The sequence below is a fragment of the Cyprinodon tularosa genome, unplaced genomic scaffold (genome assembly GCF_016077235.1).
Source record: "Cyprinodon tularosa strain WSP-4 unplaced genomic scaffold, ASM1607723v1 ctg497, whole genome shotgun sequence".
In the NCBI taxonomy this organism is placed as follows: domain Eukaryota; kingdom Metazoa; phylum Chordata; class Actinopteri; order Cyprinodontiformes; family Cyprinodontidae; genus Cyprinodon; species Cyprinodon tularosa.
In genome coordinates this window covers 8,098-32,778 of record NW_024039226.1, presented here as the reverse complement: position 1 = coordinate 32,778, position 24,681 = coordinate 8,098, and the positions used below count along the sequence as shown (strand labels likewise).

General features: G+C 38.3%; 1 protein-coding gene across 1 annotated transcript; it reads right to left on the bottom strand.

Moving 5' to 3' along the window:
- Positions 1 to 32: 32 nt before the first annotated feature.
- Positions 33 to 22,779, bottom strand: LOC119794899 (interleukin-1 receptor-like 1). Its single transcript, XM_038302665.1, has 12 exons — positions 22,585 to 22,779; positions 16,592 to 16,658; positions 15,438 to 15,672; positions 14,542 to 14,722; positions 14,160 to 14,310; positions 12,234 to 12,299; positions 9,318 to 9,441; positions 9,013 to 9,161; positions 7,407 to 7,544; positions 3,078 to 3,242; positions 480 to 613; positions 33 to 291 (listed from the first exon to the last, which is right to left on the bottom strand). The coding sequence occupies exons 2-12, from the start codon at positions 16,653 to 16,655 to the stop codon at positions 43 to 45; spliced, it is 1,656 nt and encodes a 551-aa protein (XP_038158593.1). The 5' UTR covers positions 16,656 to 16,658; positions 22,585 to 22,779; the 3' UTR covers positions 33 to 42.
- Positions 22,780 to 24,681: the final 1,902 nt, after the last annotated feature.

Below are 24,681 nucleotides of genomic sequence, written 5' to 3'. Positions count from 1 at the left end.
TTATTTGTGTTTTTCTATATTACATCCCAAAGTTCAGCAGCATTAGATAACAGCAGGTATATAATTCTTTTTGGCCGGTGTGGCAGGCATCAAGTATCGGACTCTCTTCCAGAACCTTGAGTTCCCTTCTGAGGCTTTCTTTGAGCTCTCTGACCACCTGAGGGGGGCGCTCTTACGGATCAGATGCTGCAGGCTTGGAGGAAGGTGTGCATAATCTTGTGGCCATGTCTCCCCAAGCTGGATCAGAATTACACTCATCTCGCTCTGCACCAGTGCATGGTGGAGCCCGACCTGGAAAATATGAAAAAACTTTAAGATCACCAGGATTGGAAAAAAAAAAAACAAACAACCATTGATTCACTATTTTGATCTCTCTGAACAGCACATAGAAAAGTGATTTAGTGCATTGCAAAGGAAACCCAAAGAATCAAAATCAAAATAATAGAAACTGAATTAACCCTTCATCCCCAGAATGCTACCTGCCAGTCCAATCCTCCGATGGCTGAGGTTTGGTCTGAGGCGTGACTTCTCATTTTTGATCCTGATCCTGGTGTGAGGATGATCATCAGCCTCTTGCTTTGCTTAATGCAGCTCTCCACCATCTCCACATGATCTGTTTAACCACAAAAATACATTTAAGTCTGGTTCGCACATCGAGATTTTAAAATTGTCTTGGATAGAACAGTTTCGGTTGTACAGTGTGTCTCAGGCCACACATCAAGTATTCATCTATTTTAGACAAAACTTTCAGTTATCAGGCAGTTCTTCTTGTTAAATCCAGAGTGAGTTTCGTTGCTTTGTACTTGTGACAATGTAATAATAATAAAGCTGAATTCTATTCTATTTCTAGTTAACAAAAATGGTGGATGAGGCAGACGTGATGGTGATAGTGGGTGTGTTTGATTTCACCGGCTGCGTTCTCCAGAGGACCCGGTCTACCTGGACTCAGGATACGCTCAGTCGCTTAGCAACCATGACACAGGCAAAAACATCAATTGCAAATTCTCACTACTGATCTGTATGCTAACTACATTTTCATGGAGTTTCAGCAGCAGAACCATCGTCGCAGAAATCAGATTTGTAATCCCCACACTGCAGAGATACTGGATTCCCTGCTTACATGTCAGCCAAACCCATTTGCACAGAGACAGATAAAACCTTTCCATAAACCAAACATTAACCCCCACATATCTGGCTCAAAAACTATTTCAATTAACTATTCTCATTCATTTCTGGAGAAACTATTCACATACTTGTATTATATTAAACTAAACTTACAATATTCTCCACTGTTCTGCACCATTTTCCTTTTTCCTCTGAGCACAGAGCAGCCGGCTTGCTTGGACTCGCAATGAGTCATGGGATATCCAAGACCACATAGGATACACTGGATCTGTCGTTCAGAACCAGCATAAAGAAAGTAGCATTTGTTGACCGCATAACAAGGAGTCTTCCAATTTGAACAGGCCACGGCGCCAAACTATGACGTAATCGGCAGACGAATCTGGCCTTCAGAGGATGCAGCCCTTGAATTCAAACTCAGTGAGTGTGTGGGCCTCCTTTATGAAAAAAGCATTAAACAAGGCTACACACAGGATAGGATATTGGGCCAAGACAATCCAACATGTCGGATTTCTTTGATTTACGATCCTTGCGGTCCTGTCGTTCTTTCGAGTAGATCCGATCCCTCCTTTAACACTACGGCAAAGATTTCTGCCTGATCTTTTTCTTTTCAGGAAAATCAGGGAGAAATCAGCAGGAATATTTTGCTATTTGACCCCAATTGAGGTCATGTGCTTTTCATCCTGTGAGGTGCACTAACTCCAAACATTGGTCTTCCTTTCCTGTGCCTTGCAAAAGTATACAAATCCCTTTGTATTAAAAAACTTTTGTTTTTTTATGTGATAGACCAACTAAACAAAATGCAGAATTGTGAAGTTGAAGTCACACGAATAAATACCTAAATATTATGTTCTGTCTGTCTGTCTGTCTGTTTGTCTATCTATCTATTATATATATCTATATAAATGAGGTCATGCCTAAAAGTATAGATTCTTAATTAACCTTTTCTGTATGAAAGAAAAATATGGATACAAGAGGTAAGTAAATAGATAAAAAAAAAGGATAAAACAAATTATTAATTTAATGCATGGTCCCCAAGTCGGATTGACATTTTTAATTTTACAAATAGAAACCTTAAGACTTCTGCTTGTGTCACATGTTTAGAGTACAAAATGTTACAGTCAAAATCTTTCTTAGAAGTTGAGGCTGTAGAACCGGATTTATTCACCTTCACCGCAGCATCTGCCTGCTCCTATAGGTGATAAGCAACTGGTAGTCATATCAGTTAAAATCAAAACTCTGCAACTTCTAAAAATACCTTTAGGTCTGGTCTTGATTACAGCTTCATCTAGCAAGATAGACGAGAAATCCTTGACAGAAACCGCTGAGTTTTTTTTTTTTTTTTTACATCCGGCAGCTTACAAGCTGTACAACCTGCACAAAGATCAGATTTTCTGGAGGCAATCATAGTTTCTGTATTTGTCTCTACCAGTACAGCAAAGGGCCTTATGTATAGCAGCTTGATCAACTTTACAGCCCAATTATCCACTGCAGGTTTGGGGAACTGCAGTGGATAATTGGAAGACATCTTTTATGTATGTTAAGAATAAAGCAGTATTTTTTTTTCAACCATATTGAATAAAAATTGCCCACAAATGCTCTTTATCCTGTCTCATTGATCTATGTAAAATGGGCAAATGTGGAAGGCTGGTAGACATGAGGTAGACATGTACCACAAAAGGCTTGTAGTTGTAATTGCAGGAGGATGCATTTTTTTTAAAACGGTACTGAGAAAACCTTGATCATCAACATTGTAGCTGTGCAACACTTTGTTTTTCTCTATTACATAAAATCACAACCAAATTCACAGAAACTTTATAATCGTAATAAAACAAAAAATGTTCAAGATGTATGAATGCTTCAGCAGAGTGATGTATGTTTTTGTTAGAAGTTTTTCTGCTGCAGATACTTGCTCTATAAGCCTAACTGGAGGAATAAATGGATGCAATGCTAACCTTCCCCAGGGATGTCATCTCTCCCGTGGATGAAGAGTCTGTATCCACACTGATCCTCAAGCACTGAGGGCAGAATCTTTGTGACAAAAGTGGAAAGTGTTTCCTCTGTCTCCTCATCTAAGCTCTCCGTCTGGTAAACAACATAGGCATCGTACATTCTGGTGTCTGGGGAAAACAACAATGAAAAGGAATTTGTTTTCTCAGTCATTAAATATAATTCAGTGCATGATAGCACAAGATCTGTGTAAGTATTTTTTTTTTTTTAAACAATGCTACCAACAATAAAAGAAAAACACAACTTGGTGTATGTCAGTATAGGCCATTTACCATGGCAACACTTAAATCAATGTTGCTGGAAAATTTTAATGTAATCCTCCTTTTATTTGTTAAAGGGATTAAAAAACAACCTCAGCCTGAACTTTTTGGCACAGGCAAGAAACTCATATTTATATATATATATATATATATATATATATATATATATATATATATATATATATATATATATATATATATATATATATATATATATATATATATATATATATATATATATATATATATATATATATATATATATATATATACATACATATATATACATACATACACACTACCGTTCAAAGGTTTGGGGTCACCCAAACAATTTTGTGTTTTCCTGAAAAGTCACTCTTATTCACCACCATACGTTGTGAAATGAATAGAAAATAGAGTCAAGACATTGACAAGGTTAGAAATAATGATTTGTATTTGAAATAAGATTTTTATGACATCAAACTTTGCTTTCATCAAAGAATCCTTCATTTGCAGCAATTACAGCATTGCAGACCTTTTAAAGTTAAGACTAGTTTAAAGTTATCTTCATTGAAAAGTACAGCGCTTTTTCTTTAAAAATAAGGACATTTCAATGTGATCCCAAAATTTTGAACGGTAGTGTATATATTTCCAAAAACGGCTACAAGATGGCAAATATGCATCTATATCTAGCGTGAATGAGATGTCGTGTTCGGAGAGGAAAGCACAAACCCTTATTTTTAACCAGCCATTCCAGTCGCCATTTATGTTTGATACCTTTATCTATGGTGGTTACATCTTCCCCAGAGTTCATGAACTGCATTGTGGTCACTCCATGCAATTCTGTTCTCTCTATCGTCTTTCTTTCCAAACACAAAGTTGGAGCTGTAAATGGCGCAATGTGACTTTCTGTGTAAAACTTCAGCACTGTACCACAATCTACAGTATCTGGCAACTTGAGCAAGTTGCCGGATAGATTGTTTGGCTAATACCGTTAGTTACAGGGTTTTTTTTTTTTGCTACCATTGGCTGACAAATGAAAGAGGAATTTCAATTGTCTTTTTCTTTTTATTTACCGTCAATTTATTTCAAGTGATTTTTTTTTTTTTAACCATCGGCAATCGCTACAAGCCGGAAATCCAGCCTGGGGCTGGAATACTTTAATCCCTTTTATTACAAACTCTAATTATTTATAAATAGTTTAAGGCCAATATTTTCCTTTTTTGTTTATAAAACAGAGAAGATTTTTATTTTTTTCGCTTGCAAAAAGTAACTGGGTACAGTAAAGTCAAATTTTGCTTGGGCAATTTTTCCTTTTATTCAAGTAATTTTACTTGTATTTGAGTAAGATGTTTCTCTAAATCCCTACATTTTTAATTTCTTTTCCACCCCGTCCACCTCTGCACAGCACTATGTGCTGTGCAGGAGATGATGTGGTGATTTGACATGTCAATCATCAAACCTTACATTATTTAAAAGTTTTTTTAATTTACTGCTACAGTGTTGTTGATCATGCTGGGTTATACACACATTTAATGTACACACATATTTTTTATGTTGAATAATTTTAAATGCTCAAAAATAAAGGGAACATTGAAATAACATACAAGATCAGAATGAATTGAATTTTATCATTGAATACTTTGTTCTGTACAAAGTTGAATGTGCTAACAAAAAAATCACAAGAAAATCATTAATGGAAATCAAATTTATTAACCAAAGGAGACCTGGAATTGGAGTCAAACACTAAATTAAAGTGGAACAAAATACACTACAGGCTTATTCAACCTGTATGTCCTTAAAAACTGGTCAAAATGAGGCTCAGAATTGTGTTTGGCCTTAAGTTCCCGACAATGCTTGGGCATGCTCCTGATGAGGTGGCAGATGGTCTCCTAAGGAGGCTCCTCCCAGATCTGGACCAAAGCATCCGCCAGCTCTTGGACAGTCTGTGGTGCAATGTGAAACTGGTGGATGGATCAAGACATGATGTCCCAGATGTACTCAATTGGATTTAGGTCAAGGGAAAGGGCGGGCCTGTACATTACTTCAATGCCTTCAACTTGCAGGAACTGCTGACACAATCTACCCAAATTAGTTTGAACATTTTTCTACCTTAGAATGAACCCAGGTAAAACCATACCACCATATGGTCTCACCAGCGGTCTGAGGAACTCATCTCGGTAACTTATGCCAGTTATGCTAACTCTGTCGCGCACCTGTAGTAGTCAAGACCACACCAAACGAGACTGAGGAGTATGGAGACAAGATAAAGACCTTCAGAGACCAAGACAAAGACCACATAAGCTCTTGATCTAGGTCTCTGCCTCTACATGTCTTACTCTTGTCTTAGTCTCAACCTTTAAAGGTCTTGGCCTTGTCTCAGTCTCGGTACTCCTTGGTCTCGGTTGCTGTGGTCTTGACTACAGCCCTACATTGAGGGCTGTGTGGCGCTCCAAAGAATACCACCCCACATCCTCCCTGGCCCACTGCCAAACCGGTCAGCTGAAGGATGACCGGTTTTGTCTAGATGAAGGACAGCAGACTCTGGCACTCCTCTGACGTGCTTAGTATTAACCTGCTTTCATCTGTGAAGAGCACAGAGTGCCAGTGGCGAATTTAACCATCCTGTTGTTTTCCGGCAAATGCAAAATATTGTGTTTGGCTGTGACCACAACTCCCATTTGTGGACGTCGGGTCCTTATAACATCCTCATGGAGAAGGTTTCTAACTGGTTGTTCAGACACATGCACATTTGTGGCCTGCTGAAAGTAATTTTGAAGGGCTGTGGCTCTGCTCCTCCTGTTCCTCCTTGGACAAAAGGGCAGGTAGCAGTCCTGCTGCTCAGTTGTTTCCCTCCTATGACCTCCTCCATGCCTCCTAGTGTACTGGCCTGTCTCCTGGTAGCTCCTCCAGCCTCTGGACACTAAGCTGACAGACACACCTTCTTTGCACACCTCGCATTGATGTTCCATCCTGGATGAGTTGCACTACCTGAGCAACTTACGCAGTTTGTAGAGTCCGTCTCATGCTACCACAAGTGTGAAAGCGCCACCAACATTCAAAACATAAGCCAGAAAGCATAGGTATTGAAAACACTCTGTTTTATTGAGTGTTTTGCTAATTGCAAAAAAAATGTCCACCTGTTCCATTTGCACAGCAGCATGTTTGTAGCAAACTGACTGTCAATCAGTGTTGCATCCTAAGAAGACAGTTTGATTTCACAGAAGTTTGATTGTAATTGTATTGTGTGGTTTACATGTTCCCTTTATTTTCTTGAGAGTTGTAATAGAAATGCACCGATGCAATATATGGCTTAAATATTGACTAATTGGCTGGATCAGATATCCGTGATTTAATATCAGCAAAATCACTTTACAGAGCACTTATTCATTTCTCTTTATCTGTTAAAAATATTATAAAGTACAGTTATATCTATGCTTATTTATTACTTTTTTTATGTTTATCTCGAGGCTAAAGCTCTCACTCACATCGGATTGCTATCTGATATCGGCCAATAGGCTCAGCCCAGGTATCTGTATCAGCTAAAACTGGATTTGTGCATCTCTACTAACTGGTATAGCAAAATTGCCCATTTACACACAAAAAAAATATAGAATATGATTCTGTGTTGTACACAGATGAGGAGAGATGAAACAGCATCACTTTCTAGACACTGATTAGACAATCCATTAATATTACCAAAGGTCAGATAGATGCATATTGACCAAAAAGGTAGACCACAGCTGTCTGCATACACAGCTCAGGTAATAATTGTAAGACATACATAACAGTGTTCCTCTTGCTATCTGACAATGCAGACTTGTATTTTATTATTATAGACAAGTACTGTTGGATCGTGTTAGACAAAACAATTATGCTATTTAACATTTTTTTATCATCAATAATTTACAGTTGGTACAAGAGGTGTTGAAATAATGCATTCTGTCTTTTTTTTTAACAGCTTTCCCTTTTGATTTATAGCAAGCTTCAGATTCTCTTTTTCCTTTCAAATAAAATATTAGATATAAATAGTACCTTTTTTGTGTCTTGTTGATGTGAAGTAGGGCCTGAACAACAGAACCAGGTCAGTGGCAAAATATTTCACCAGAGCAGTGGTGAACACACCGATTAGTGACACACACATTATTTTGATAATGAGGGTAGTGACTGTCTCTGGAAGAGAGAAAACAATTCCCATAACAAAACCAACAAAACAGCAAATAATTGTGCAAATGTAACCAGATATTCCCCAAACTGAGAGTTCAGAGTGCCTCCTACAGGAATATTAACATAGTATCAGCAGCCAGATGATCAACAGCCAAACTCAATTATAATAAAACTGGTTTATTTAAACCAAACTACGATGTTCCTCTTATATTGGGCAAATTTATGTTTGAATATTTTGCAAAAATATGTTGCTGTGCATGATGGGATTTTGCATCTGTTTACATTATTCCATTTCATTGGCCACATGCCAGCTAGACTAGCAGTGAATGCTTAAACACTGCTGACCTGCCTTAAGTGGGTGTAGATCGAAAAATAAAAAGGGCCGAAAATCATTCCCAGTCCGAGCCTGTTCAGCTGTATCTGTTTAAAAATATAGATGAAACTAATCAGTTATATAGATTACAGGGCTGTTTTGAAGTAAAAAAACTAGGTTACTCTTGACTTTCTGCTTCTGCATGCTGAAAAAACAGAAGTTATAGTCTTTGGATCGGAGTCTTCAAAAAAGAAGCGGATTAGTAAGTAATTTCATTTGGATGGGATTAAATTGATCTCAAGTAATAAAGTAAAAAAATCTTGGTCTTATTTTTTTTTTCCTTTTTTTCCTTTTTTAAATCCTATATCAAAGAGGTTTCTGGAATGTCCTTCTTTGATCTGCTGAAATATTGTTAAAATCAGAAATATCCTTTCTAGGGGTGATGCTGAGAAACTAGTCAAAGGATTTGTTATTTCAAGGCTTGACTATTGTAATTCTTTAATATCAGGAGCCCAAAAACCTTAATTAAAAAGGGAGATCGTATTTATCCTATAGTAGCTTCTCTTGATGGCTTCCTGTGTAAATTCAGAATAGAATTTAAAATTCTCCTTCTCACATATGAGGCACATAAGCCTAATTTCTAAAAGTAGAATGGGATGCAGTACTATTAGTTATTAGTGGAACCAACTACCAGTTTTAGCCCATGAGGCAGATACTCTATAGATAAGCTGTTATAGGCTTAGACAGCTGGAGGACATGGGGACCCCTTTTCATCATTCTGCTTCATTCTATCTCTATTTTCCAACTCTGCAGTATTTGCTAATTCAACCTCTAATGTTAAGCTCTCTTTACTTTTTTCTAATGATAGTAGCTTCATCTGGTCCTGTTTGGCTGTGACACCATCCTTGAGCGAAATATCAGTTGATTTTCCTTAGGAGAATTAAAACCAATCAGATTGTATGATCTGGTTGTATGTCTCTGTAAAATGCCTTGAGATTACATGTGTTGTGAATTGGTGTTATATAAATAAACTGAATTGAATTTAAAAGAGCAGTGCTTCAATCATTTCAAATTCGGACATTGTCCAACAACATGGAAGATCATGCATAAAAGAGGTTAAACAATCTGGGCTCACCAAGGAGTGGGTATTACAACACTAACCTGTTTTTATGAGAGTCACATTTTTATATGCTCCGCCATAATATCCTAAGCCTCTACACCTAAACTCATGAGTGAAATCTTCTTTTGAAACCTTTTCAATGGTCAGGGTCGCAGTGAAGAAGGTTTCCCCTGAAGGTTGTTCGGTCAGCCTAAGAAAGGAAACATTGTTTGCTTCATCAACACTTTCTAAAAACATAATAGTAAATAATGACAGAAAAACAGTTCCCTGTCAAATTCTTGCTTAGATAATGCTTATACATTGACTGATACTGACGCACAATAGGTACAATACTGTTTAAACTTACAATTTGGTTTCGTTGTATCCCTCCATCTGGTTTACTGGTTTTCCATTAATGTGCCAATTGGCGTCGCAGCCCCGTTTTGCATTAATCCCACAAAAAACTGTGCAGTTCAGCACGGTGCTAGCACCTGGTTAACATAAAGGCATAAAGGCTTATTGCATGAAAACGCATTTTCATTTACCACTTGATGCTTGATTATCATTTCAAACATGCAATAAACCCTTTGTATTAAGTAGTACATAGCCAATAGCATGTCCATTCCCCCAGTGCCAATTGTTACATATTTTGTGGACCATCTTTGGTAAGCTCTTGTTGCCATTGCAATTAGACTCAAACTGTTTATTTTATCATTGACCTTTATAAATGTTTTCACAAATTTGTCATATACATACATTTCTATTTATCTTTAGAATATACAGAATGTTTAAAACGGTCAATTTGGTAGCTACCTAAAACTCTTCGAATATATATATGTTTAATTATACTGATATGGACTGGGTGATGTGTTAGGAACTAAAGGATGCCACATCAATTGATGGAAATGAAAATGATCAACTTACAGAGGGCTGAATTTAAAGACACCCTAATAATTGTATGCATGCCTGACATTGTCGGGGTATGCTTCTAATGAGACGACGGATGGCGTCCTGGGCTATCTACTCCCAGATGTTCTATTGCATTCAGGTCAAGCGAGCATGGGGGCCAATCAATCAATCAATCAATCAATCAATTCCTTCATCCTCCAGGAACTGCCTGCAAACTCTCGCCCCATGAGGCCGGGCATTGTCGTGCACCAGGAGAACCCCAGGACCCACTGCACCAGCATAGGGTCTAACAATGGGTGCATGGATTTCCTCCTGATACCTAATGGCAGTCAGGGTGCCATTGTCTAGCCTGTATAGGTCTGTACGTCCCTCCATGGATATGCCTTCCCAGACCATCACTGACCCACCACCAGACCGGTTATCCTGAACAATGTTACAGGTAGCATAACGTTCTCCACGGCTTCTCCAGATCCTTTCAGGTCTGTCACATGTGCTCAGGGTGCACCTGCTCTCATCTGTGAAAAGCACAGGGCGCCAGTGGCTGACTTGCCAATTCCAGTGTTCTGTGGCAAATGCAAATCAAGCTCCATGGTGCCAGGCTATGAGCACAGGGCCAACTAGAGGACATCGTCCCTCAGGCCACCCTTGTGAGGTCTGTTTCTGATTGTCTGGTCAGAGACATTCACAACACTGGCCTGCTGGAGGTCATTTTGTAGGGCTCTGGCAGTACTCCTCCTGCTCCTCCTTGCACAAAGGAGAAGATACCAGTCCTGCTGATGGGTTGTAGACGTTCTACTGCCCTGTCCAGCTCTCCTGGAGTAACTGCCTGTCTCCTGGAATCTCCTCCATGCTCTTGAGATTGTGCTGGGAGACACAGCAAACCTTCTGGCAATGGCACCTATTGATGTGCCATCCTGGAAGAGTTGGACTGCCTGTGCAACCTCTGCAGGGTCCAGGTACTGCCTCATGCTAACAGAAGTGACAGTGAACCTAGCCACATGCAAAACTGGTGAAAAATAGTCAGAAAAGATGAGGGGGGGGGGGAAATGTCAGGGGCCTCCACCTGTAAAACCATTCCGTCTCGTTGTTGCCCTTCTAGTGCACCTGTTGTTAATTTCATTAACACCAAAGCAGCTGAAACTGATTAACAACCCACTCTGCTACTTACCTGACCAAATCAATATCCCAGAAGTTTAATTAACTTGATATTATACTCTGATTACAAAGTGTTCCTTTAATTTTTTTGAGCAGTGTATATATATAATTCATGCATCAAGGGGTTAAATGTGCCTGTATTTTTTCTTAATCACTAAGGAAAAGGGGGTTTATAAGAAAATAGACACATACTAGCACTGAAGGGTTAATATAACTAAATTGTTGACAAAACCTGAAAAGTATATCACCATACTTGCATGGGAACGCCCTCTATTACAAATGTATACATTTACAGCCCCCTCCCTCCCCCAAACCCTTTTTTTTTTTTTTTTTTTTTTTTTTTTTTTTACATACATTTCCTGCCCATTTAGCCAGTTTTGCTTGAAACCTCCCCTCCCATACCCTCGACAGCTATAAAACTATAAATGTCACTTCCGTTTTCCTGGTTTCAGCCATTGCTCCTCTCTAGGAGGATCATCTCTTTGCCAATACCTTGTTCTAGCTTTCCTAGGTATCTATCCTTGCTCAGTTTGTTCTTGTCAGATTCCCCAGGTATAATGATAATGAGCCAAAGTGGCTCCTCCTGCTTTGGTAACAACTGATGTAAGACAAGATATATATATATATATATATATATATATATATATATATATATATATATATATATATATGCAGCATTCCTAGATTAAGGGTGATAAGTTTCAAATTGCAATCTTGCAATCTCTGTAGGATCTTATGTAATGCCTACTTGCTTAACATTATTTAATAATCAGAAATGAACACACAAATTATAATATATTGTTAAAATGTGAAATTGTGTTCAGCATTTTGTATCAGTAGTTATCCCAAATAATTGGGCTACTGCAGTTTTTTAACGTGTATATCCCTGGGGATGTAAATGCATATCTGAACTGTGGGACATTTAAAATGCTGTCAATGTCATCAAGACCTATAATTAACCTGACAAACAGGACGAAAGTTCAACATGTTGAAACGGAGCAATTTTTCTACATTGTGTTCAGTGTTCTTGTTATCCGATGAAATTCCCCTTTTTTTTCTGAATATATTTCAAACATCTCATAGTCTCTAAAAATACAAATCTATGGAGGGGTACCAGAACGATAGTCTTAATCAATCAAATTATTTTGTATATTCTTGTGATTTTATGACATAAACTCAGACCAGGACTTAACTTTAATGTAACAATCAGTTTTCTTACCTATTTCAACCAGCTGCTCCTTCTCGCTTGGAGAAATGATTTCTACAACAGGATAAATAATAGGATCTGAAAAGAGCAAAGGTGCAAGGTGGTCACAATATTGTCCTTATTAGCCTTTGTTATCATGAGAAACAGGATGACAAAGTGTGTGTCAAGAGAACTACACTAAACAAAAAGTATTTGAACACCGTGCTATTTTCCCGCCAAGTTCTCCTACTTTGAAATATTGGAGGGGTCTGAAATTGTCATCATAGGAGATATGAGCCACTCCTTGGTTATCCTGGGTTTCTGCCTCAGGTTATTATCATGTTGGAAGACCCAGCCTCAAACCTCTCCTTAATACAAAGCATGATGCTACCAGCCTCATGCTTCACATTAGTGATGGTGTTCTTGGGATGGTACACATCATTGTACTTCCTCCAAACATTGTTAGTGGAATTGTGACCAAAAAGTCCTATTTTGTTCTCATCTGACCACATGACTCTCTCACATGACTCCTCTGGATCATCCAAATGATGATCCAGAGGCATACTTGGCTTAAGCAGGGAAACCTTCTGTGCCATGCATGATTTCAAATGATGATAGTGTATTACTAACAGTAACCATGGAAACTGTGGTCCCAGCTCCTTTCAAGTCATTGACCACCTCCTCTCATGTAGTTCTGGGTGGATTTCTCACCTTTCTTAGGATCATTGAGACCCCACAAGGTGAGATCTTGTATGGAGCCCCAGTCCAAGTGAAATTGACAGTCATGTTTAGCTTCTTCCATTTTCTAAGGATTGCTCCAACAGTGGAGCTTTTTTTACCAAGCTGCTTGGAAATTTCCCCATAGCCCTTTCCAGCCTTTTGAAGGTGTACAATTTTGCTTCTAGTGTCTTTGGACAGTTATTAGTTTTGGCCATGTCAGTGGCTGGATTCTTACTGATGGTATGGGGTGGACAGGAGTCTTTATGCAGCTAATGACTTCAAACAGGTGCATCTAATTTAGGATAATAAATGGAGTTGAGGCGGACATTTTAAAGGCAGACTAACTAGTCTTTGAGGGTCAGAATTGTAGCTGCTAGACAGGTGTTCAAATACTTATTTACAGCTGCATCATACGCGTAAATAGTAAAAAAAAAATCATATATTGTGATCTTTGGATTTTTCTAAGTGGGAGAACTTGCAAAATGGGAGGGTGTTCAAATACTTATTTTCCACACAGTGTAAGCATTTCAAGCTGCCATACATTACTGCTATTTGTACTCGTACATTTTTTTAAAGAGTTTTAGGCTCTTGCAACTTTTTTCACCGTTTTAAAAAAGGAAATGTGTAGATATGATCATTTTGTCTGAAAACTTAATTTGATGAAAAACTGAAGCGTAACCTAGAAGCAAAACAAAGCTATAAATCTGTTTTTTTGCCTCTCTTAATTTATAGAATCATAAAAACCTTTCCTCAATATAGTATTTATTAAAGGGGAACGCACGTTTTTTTTTTTACATTGGGCCCTTGATTTTACATTATTACATCATGTTCTACTCACCCATATTAGTTTTGTTACATTTGAAGCTGTTCTGAAGATATTCGGTTTTGTAATCCAAGTAATGTCTTCCTATGGGCAACGACTTGAAGGTACAAACTAAACTGTTCATAATGTATTCTTTATGGTAAGACAGCATTCATAATATGTAGGTGAATCACTGTCCCCCAGACATCCGCGGTTATATATTTTATATTTATATTTTTTTTAAAACAAAGCGGAGTGTGAATGACATGTGGATATATCCTAACCGAATATCTCCAGAACAGCTCCAAATGACACAAAACTCATATGTGTGAGTAGAACATGATGTAATAACATAAAATCAAGGGCCCAATGTAAAAAAAAACAGCGTTCCCCTTTAAGGGAAAGCATATTCCAGGTTCAATGTAAAAAACACTCACCTGGAACAAAAAGTTTCCTGGAACCTGACGATTTGTACTCCTTGTGATTGTGTTTCCAGGTACATACACAGGTGTAGGTATCTTCATCTTTTTTTGTTGCCTTATCCATCCGCAATTCATTTTTATGATGACCAGATAGAAAATTGTTGCCCTGCAGCAAAAAACGGGAAAGATTTCAGAATGGTTGGGCGAAACACTAAGAAAGAAATTAACTATTAACCTTTTGGAAATTGTCTGGTCTTATGATATTTATACCAAATAAAACATGATCAAATATCCATCTCTTGCAAAGAAAAAAACAAGAACCTTGAAAATTATCCTCAGATGTATTACAGTGGTAGTAATATGTAATAATGATTGTTATAGTCATGTTTGCCTGTACCTTAAACCAGGTAAACGTTCCATTAAACGCTGTGCAAGTTTTCACAACGGGATCTGGACAGGTAACGCGTTTATTCCAGTCAGAGATCTTGTTATCTCCATAGTTGAGATTCTCTCGACTGCTTCCGTTGTAGACCGCAATTTTTAGATGGTAGAGGTAACATCCACCTGGAGTAATTTCCCTGTAAGAGAAATTATATTTACAGATAATCTGATCTCAAACTTCAAATAAGAAATACAGTTTTAAGCATATTATGATAAAACAGCAAACTAAACATTCTAAGGATCATGTGACTCTCTTAACACAGTCAATTTAACAATAGATTAAAACTAGGGGATTATCTTAAAACATCTCATGTGTCCAAGGACTATAAACTACTGCAAAGTATAAATTTACTTTTTTATGGTTTCAACGAAGCAGAATTCCATCATATTAAATAAAAACACAGAGATAGTGTCAAAGTGACCAGCAGCACCCTCTCCTACCATATGCTGTGTTTCTGCACGTTCCCCTCACTAACCATAAAATCTATTTAAAAGTATCTCTGTTTACGTATAAAAAAAACCCAGAGTTAGTTGTTATGATTCTGGCCTGTCTGCCTGCTCTGGTCTCCCTGTGTGCAATCATCTCCAGCTAATCACTAAATGGAAGCATTGCTGTGCCGCTGTGTAGCCCCTTATTGCAGCTGCAGGGGGGATCAGAGCAGTGCTCCTTGTCAGTCTGAGAGTCAGTATATTAATGGAAAACATGAAAATATCACGTACAACAAAGATAAAGATTGAACCAAAAAATGGCTGGCATATTTAGAAAAGAGACAATCCTGGTGAGAACCCTAAAAGCAGCTAAAGAGACAAACTAGTTGAACCAAGATTTTTGCAACAGGCAAATATTCCTACCTGGCAGTGTAATGACCTGAATCATTTACACTGATGTTTAAGAATAGGAGCGCTCCACCATGGTAATGTATCATCTGTGTCTCATCTGTGGTAATATTCTGTATCTCCTGCCCACTTTTGTACCAGGTCATATTTTCATCAGGTAGGTTGGGTTCGACCTCGTCAGGCACATAGTAAAATGCTTCCCCTTCCAGAAGTTTGTAAGACTCCGTGTCCAGATGAATACATGAAGAATCTAATGAATGAAAATGAAAGAGAAGAGGATAAGATATCAAAAACAATAACTTTTAAAAGTTAATTTGTCTTTAAAAATGTTGTTATATGCTTAAACCTGTACTTATTTTCTTACAGAAAGATTCTGTATGATTTGACCCAAGTCTTAGCTTAGTTTGATATTTATTCAATGATTTTCCTGCTCTCAGCACATAACTATGCTCTTCTAAAAAACAAACTTACTTAAAATTAGAGACTTGATTCCATCGAATGATTGATGTGACCTGTAACGCTCCTTTACGGCTACATGAGCCCTCCTTCAACTTCAAAACTAAACCCTAAAAAGTTTTACAGCTCTAGCACCCCTAGTGGCTAAAAGTTACACAGCGCTGTCTAATTAGTTGGCTTGATTTAGTTAAAGAAATGATTTTATTAGGGGTTTAAATAGATGGGGTTTGGAGAATGCTTCCAGAATTACTCCTTATTTCTCTGTAATTTGTAAACTAAGTCAAATCAAAAAGATATGAAAGTGTTTCCTTTAAATTTATTTAAGCTGTGGGGTCACATCACATAACTTCTCTTACATCTTCCATTAAGTATCTTACAAGGACATCATTTATGAAGGTTTTTTAAAAATATATTATATTAAAAGATATTTAAAAAAATCACAAGTACAATTTTTTTAAATTAATTTGAACAGGTGTAAAAAAATTGTTACTTGTGATATTTTTTATTCTACAAATACAAAACTAAGACTGTAACTCTCTTTACAACTTCCAATTCACACAATGCACACATAGTTTTGAAACAAAATAACCTTCATAATCATTACTTGTGTTCATGTGGAGCATGATAACATCCATTTGCAGTGCAATTTGCAAAAGCAATATCACTTAAGCTCATCTCTGTTCTTTCATTTATGCTATTTGTGCAAACACTACCTGAATACGCTCCAGGTGTGGCGATCACCAAGATGAAGGATACGAGAAGCCTCGAGACGTCCATTAGCTGAAAGAGACAAAGCGCATTCTCAAACTCTAAGGTTGTGTTCTTGCCTTCTTCTCATATAAGCAGAATGTCCTGATTTGCCTTCTGCTTTGCAGGTATTTTTCTCAAACAGTGTAAAGAGAGTTAGTTTGTCAGGCAACGTCAGCAGAAGATTATGATCTGAACAGTTATGAAATCCTTTTTTTCTAGAAGGTATCAGAGGTAAAATCAGCAATAGTTTTATAAAGGCAATAAGCTGCCTCTTTTCTCTATAATGTAACCAGGCTACATTAATCCTATTAGCAGAGCTGCTTAAATTCCTGATTTTATCCGAAATTTTTAAATGTGATAGTCATTAAAATCTTTAACAGGTAATATGAAAAAAGTAAACTTAGACCAATGAATGAACTAATTAACCATGTAGATTTCCTTTCTTTAATGGAAATCAGGAATGTTTCAAATGCACTTTCACCCAGTGCCCTAACAGAGTCTGGAAAACTGCCATAGATAAAATCTGTTCTCTTCTTAGGATGTTAGCTGCAAGGTTTCTGAGTAAAAGTGTCTTCTTCACATCAATTCAGATTGTTGTTGATATTATGAATTCCCCACATAACGTTTTGCGTAACAATCCAGCAACAGTAGTAGATTCAAAATATTCACTACTGAGATATTTATCTTAGCAGGAATTATAAATTTTTTTCCTACAGGTGTCGAGGAAATCAAATGCACAAAATAAGAGTAGTTGACCCTTAATTTGCCAATGAAATTAGATTTTTTTACTCTTAAAATAAGATAATTAAATAACATGCACTTGAAATAAGACAATATAATTGTCTTTTTCTTATTTTAAATGTAAATTGTCTCACTTGATTCCTCAATTCAAGAAAAAAATGCACTTATTTTAAGAAAAAAATACTTATTTAAATCTACTTTTTTTGCAGTGGGGTTAGAGATTTTTTTTTGCAATACGAGAATAAAGTCATAAAATTATGAGAATAAAGTCATAAAATTACAAGAAACAAGTTGTATTTTATGACAACTCTCACAAGAAGCACTTTCTTCCCTAAAATGATGAATATCGAGCATCATGTGAAGTTATACTTTAGCTCTGGTTTGACAAATAAGGAAATCTTTTAGCATTAAATTGGGCAGGATGTCAAAGTGGACTCAGGTTGCTGTTTGGTGGAGCCGGTCTATGAGGTTCCCCCAGGGAGATAAATCAGAATGAACTTCCATATACACATATTAAATTAAACTATTTCATATAATATACTGAAAAACGTGCATAAACAGTAGTGAAAAGCTCTCACATAAACTAGTGAAAACATTTAACCCTTATATAACCAACAAAAGCTCTCATACAAAGTAGTGAGAAGTGTTCATATAAACTGGTGAAAAGCTTTACATTTCATACATACAACTAAAAAGTTTTCATTCTGAAAAGCTTTCATACATACTGCAGAGCTATTCACTACTGTTAATGCAAAATGTTTTGTCATTGTCTCCTTTCTATCTCTTCTTTCTTTCATCTTTTCTCTTTTTTCCCCCTTTTTTCCCCTTTCTTCTTCTGTTTTTCTGCTCTATTTGCATTGCAGTGTCCATATAAACTGTAAAACTCCCTGCATAATTATTATAAAGCAATTTATATGCATGAAACAAGTGAAGCAATATAGCAATTGCTACGTATACTGCTACACTTGTAAAAGTAAAATATGTTGGGCTCTTTTTGGCATCAAGACAATTATTCTTATTGCCACATTGCCAGACAGGACACTGTTAAAAAAAAAAACAAAAAAAAAATTAATATGTGTATATGGAAGTTAATTCTGATTTATGTCCCTGGGGCAACATCATACTGGTCAGCTGTCATATGCTGGTCGGAGCTCCTTGGGTCGATTTTACAGCTGAATTTATCATTTTTTCTTGATTTCTAATTCTGATTTTATGGAAAACTATAATTTTAACCTTAAATTAAATTAAAATAAATTATTTCCTAAATGATGAATGTATATTGACCTAATATTCCAAATAATAGCCTTATTTGATCCTTTTTTATATATTTATATAGCTATAATTTCTTGAGTTGCTTATTTGCTATGCTAAAGCAGGACGTACACTGTGCAATTTTCGGGGCGATTTTCCGTGCGAGAATCTTTCGGTCAGTCCGACTTTCAGCCTGATCGTGCGTCATGAGTCGTGTATTGTAGAGGGGTTACGAGAGGCGATAAGCCTCTAACGACCACCTCCTGATCGGGAATCGTGAGGTCGGGAGAAAATCAGACATGTTTGATTTTCTCCCGACAGTCGTGGGGAAATTTTTCAGTGCGCATGTGCGAACAAGGATTCTTCTGTAAACACGGCAGCATGGCGGGGATGCAATGAGTGAAATGCAGTTCTGTCTGTAAACTTGACAGATCGTAGTATCAACGTTTGCTCATCCATGTCTTTTTTCTAAATACATCGTCCCCTTTTCTTTTTAGGGCTTTCAGCACAAAATTGCACAAATTGCCAAGGCATCGCGGTTCACTATAGTGAGCCTAATATTCCCCTTCTATTTGCTTGTCTTCCAGACAGATGAGTCAGAGCAGCTCCATCTCACTGCGGAGCTGAGTCTGACTTGGTTTTTAGTCATGCAGTGTAAGCAATTAGATCACATGAGAGCGTTGGGCTGAACATAAATCGTAAGCTAAACTGTGTGCCCTGCTTTGCAATCCGTGTGCACACAGCTGCTCCGGAACCTTTAGAGTTTGATGAAAGTTCAAACTCCTAATGCTCATTAAAGCATCGCACTACACTAAGTCTATGCTTTATATATATAAACTTACCTTGTAGGTGCGACCCATGCATCGAACTCTGAACGTTCCGGAGCAGCTGTGTGCGCACGGAATGCAAAGCAGGGCACACAGTTCCTAGCGCACGGATCAATACACTGAGAGCACAGTTTCTGAATCCATGGGCACGGATTAATAAACCGAGAACACAGTTTCTGAATCCATGGGCACGGATTAAAAAACCGAGAGCACAGTTTCTGAATCCATGGGCACGGATTAATAAACCGAGAGCACAGTTTCTGAATCCATGGGCACGGATTAATAAACCGAGAGCACAGTTTCTGAATCCATGGGCACGGATTAATAAACCGAGAGCACAGTTTCTGAATCCATGGGCACGGATTAATAAACCGACAGCAGTTTCTTAATCCATGGGCACGGATTAATAAATCGAGAGCACAGTTTCTTAATCCATGGGCACGGATTAATAAACCGACAGCAGTTTCTTAATCCATTGGCACGGATTAATAAATCAAGAGCACAGTTTCTTAATCCAGGGGCACGGATTAATAAACCGAGAGCACAGTTTCTGAATCCATGGGCACGGATTAATAAACCGACAGCAGTTTCTTAATCCATGGGCACGGATTAATAAATCGAGAGCACAGTTTCTTAATCCATGGGCACGGATTAATAAATCGAGAGCACAGTTTCTTAATCCAGGGGCACGGATTAATAAACCGACAGCAGTTTCTCAATCCATGGGCACGGATTAATAAACCGAGACCACAGTTTTGAATCCATGGGCACGGATTAATAAACCGAGAACACAGTTTCTGAATCCATGGGCACGGATTAAAAAACCGAGAGCACAGTTTCTGAATCCATGGGCACGGATTAATAAACCGAGAGCACAGTTTCTGAATCCATGGGCACGGATTAATAAACCGAGAGCACAGTTTCTGAATCCATGGGCACGGATTAATAAACCGAGAGCACAGTTTCTGAATCCATGGGCACGGATTAATAAACCGACAGCAGTTTCTTAATCCATGGGCACGGATTAATAAATCGAGAGCACAGTTTCTTAATCCATGGGCACGGATTAATAAACCGACAGCAGTTTCTTAATCCATTGGCACGGATTAATAAATCAAGAGCACAGTTTCCTAATCCAGGGGCACGGATTAATAAACCGAGAGCACAGTTTCTGAATCCATGGGCACGGATTAATAAACCGACAGCAGTTTCTTAATCCATGGGCACGGATTAATAAATCGAGAGCACAGTTTCTTAATCCATGGGCACGGATTAATAAATCGAGAGCACAGTTTCTTAATCCAGGGGCACCGATTAATAAACCGACAGCAGTTTCTTAATCCATGGGCACGGATTAATAAACCGAGACCACAGTTTTGAATCCATGGGCACGGATTAATAAACCGAGAGCACAGTTTCTTAATCCATGAACACGGATTAATAAATCGACAGCAGTTTCTTAATCCATGGGCACGGATTAATAAACCGAGACCACAGTTTTGAATCCATGGGCACGGATTAATAAACCGAGAGCACAGTTTCTGAATCCATGGGCACGGATTAATAAACCAAGAGCACAGTTTCTTAATCCATGGGCACGGATTAATAAACCGACAGCAGTTTTTTAATCCATGGGCACGGATTAATAAATCGAGAGCACAGTTTCTTAATCCATGGGCACGGATTAATAAATCAAGAGCACAGTTTCTTAATCCAGGGGCACGGATTAATATACTGAGAGCACAGTTTCTGAATCCATGGGCACGGATTAATAAACCGACAGCAGTTTCTTAATCCATGGGCACGGATTAATAAATCGAGAGCACAGTTTCTTAATCCATGGGCACGGATTAATAAATCGAGAGTACAGTTTCTTAATCCAGGGGCACGGATTAATAAACCGACAGCAGTTTCTTAATCCATGGGCACGGATTAATAAACCGACAGCAGTTTCTTAATCCAGGGGCATGGATTAATAAACCGACAGCAGTTTCTGAATCCATGGGCACGAAAATAATAAACCGAGAGCACAGTTTCTTAATCCAGGGGCACGGATTAATAAACCGACAGCAGTTTCTTAATCCATGGGCACGGATTAATAAACCAAGAGCACAGTTTCTGAATCCATGGGCACGGATTAATAAACCGACAGCACAGTTTCTTAATCCAGGGGCACAGATTAATAAACCGACAGCAGTTTCTTAATCCATGGGCATGGATTAATAAACCGACAGCACAGTTTCTTAATCCAGGGGCACAGATTAATAAACCGACAGCAGTTTCTTAATCCATGGGCATGGATTAATAAACCGAGAGCACAGTTTCTTAATCCAGGGGCACGGATTAATAAACCGACAGCAGTTTCTTAATCCATGGGCACGGATTAATAAACCAAGAGCACAGTTTCTGAATCCATGGGCACGGATTAATAAACCGACAGCACAGTTTCTTAATCCAGGGGCACAGATTAATAAACCGACAGCAGTTTCTTAATCCATGGGCATGGATTAATAAACCGACAGCACAGTTTCTTAATCCAGGGGCACAGATTAATAAACCGACAGCAGTTTCTTAATCCATGGGCATGGATTAATAAACCGACAGCACAGTTTCTTAATCCAGGGGCACAGATTAATAAACCGACAGCAGTTTCTTAATCCATGGGCATGGATTAATAATTCGACAGCAGTTTCTTAATCCATGGGCATGGATTAATAAACCGACAGCACAGTTTCTTAATCCAGGGGCACAGATTAATAAACCGACAGCAGTTTCTTAATCCATGGGCACGGATTAATATACCAAGAGCAGTTTCTTAATCCATGGGCACGGATTTATAAACCCAGAGCACAGTTTCTGAATCAGCGTGCACAGATTGGAAAACCGTGCGCTCAGTTTATCAGTCCGTTTCCACCAGCCTTTTTTTTTTTTTTACCCTGACAACCAGGGGGCTCCATTTCATATATTTAAATACCTTGCGCGAGGTTCTTTTGCTTCATGCTTTTCTGTGCCCCCATGAACCCCCCCCCCCGCCCCGTGGAACATCTGGCCTCGAACCGCCCCTGCGCTCTGTATTCCAGCAGGGTTTGCTGAAGTCAATCAGAGCGCACATAAACTCCATTCATTTCCCTGCTTACCTCGTTTGCTCAGGTTGACCGTCTTCTGCGTAAAACTTGCGGGTTGATCGCACTCGATTTCCACCCTCGTATTAGAAAAGAAAAAACGAAATCAGCAGATTTCAGATGATCCACCTGCAAAAGCAGATCAATGAGCAAAAAGCAGAACAGTTGCAAACAGCGCTGGATGCGGAGCTATTAATTATTACTATGGGAGCTGTGCTTCAAAAACTGAAGATCATTGTCTGTCTCTCCTCTTTATATACTGTACCTCCCAGTCCTCCAATAACGGGCTGAGTGCTTCTTCATATTATGTAAAGTGGATAACTCGGAAATTAATGCAATGAAAAAAAGCCCACGTGAGTTAGAAATTCCGCCAATCTATGACTAAGTGCACCTGAGTGAAGACAGAGAGACTGTACATCCACTAAACGCTTCTCCCAGCTACTAAATATAGATTGCTTTTCCTGGTAACATCACAATTTAATACAAAGATGAAAACATATAGAGGTTCTGCAAAATGTATTTTTTATATTCTATTCATTTATGTGGATGCCAGACTGCTGGTATCCCGGAAACATTTGTTTTGATGGAATCTAGGATTATTGTGGAAATGTTAAGAATTACCCAAGACTTATTATTAATTCATATTTTACTTATAAAAGGACAATGAATAATAAAAAAATATAGAAAATCTGCCTTAATATTAATTTATTTGGGGAGCAGGAAAAATTATGAAAATCACATGTGTTGATGCTCTGATTAATCCCTTCAATAGAATTTTTTTTGTATGTGTCTTTTAAGTTGTTTAGAGTTTCTATAAGCTTTTATCTTAAAATGTATGGTTGCCCGTGTGGGGCCCGTGTGAAACCCAGCCTTAGCCCATGTGGGCTTGCCCACAAGGGGCCACCATGGAACCCATGGAAAAATAGCATGTGGGCTGGTGAGTGGGCCCCAGCTATATATCCTATATATATGAAAAAAAAAAAAAACTCAAACTTGAATACAATAATTTAAACATACTTTTGTCTAATGGTATTTTGTTCACACCCACGGGCTCCATAGACAAACCTATCTGAGTGCCTATTATATTTGGCTGTAGTCAGGCGCCTAGCCTTAATTAGCGTTACATTATGCCTATAACAGGTATAAGATGTATTAACCCCCAAAATGAGCCAAGATTAAAGATTTTCATTAAAAACAGTCAGATTTGTTTCTACTGTATTCCATGCAATCCAATCAGCCACCATTGCCTGAAAATGAGTGAAAGGAAAATGGAAAAAACAGATTATTTGCGCACATGCGGTACCGCGACGGCACAACTACGGACACCGCAGGCATGGATGGACTGGGAACCCAGGGCTGTTGACCAGCCATCATTCATTACTCAAACAGGTTAATCATCTCATTTTCTCAAGAAATCAATACCTGTTTTCTCGTGCTAACGAGATAATTATCTTGTTATCTTGAGAAAACAATTAATTGTTTAATCATGATAACGAGATAGTTACGTCGAGAAGACAACATGAAAAATAAATAAAATCGAGCACGCCCACTCTCTTCCGTACGACCCGCTTGGTATAAGCGTGACGGATGGATCTATGGATGTATGACCTTCTGTCCCACTTAGGTGTAAAAATTGTGCCTCGTAAAAGTATACATACTTGCATACCCATAGTTTTTTTTTTTGTTTTTTTTTACAACAACAATCTTAATCAGAGATGACAACAACCAGGAGTACAGAGAGGAGGTGGAGCAGCTAGTGGACTGGTGCAGACACAAAAGCCTGATCCTGAATGTGGAGAAGATGAAGGAGATCATCTTGGACTTCAGGAAGAACCGGCCTAACCACACTCCACTGCTCATCAACAGCTCAGCTGTAGAGGTGGTCAACAGCACTAAATTCCTCGGAGTGCACATCACAAACACCCTCACCTGGACTGTAAATGCCACCTCACTGGTCAACAGGGCACAGAAGCGCTTGTATTTCCTGCAGAGGATAAGGAGCGCCCACCTGCCCCCATCCTTCCTCACCACCTTCTACAGAAGCACAATAGAGAGCGTTCTGACCAGCTGTCTTACTGTGTGGTGTGGAGGCTGCAGCTCCTCAGACTGGAA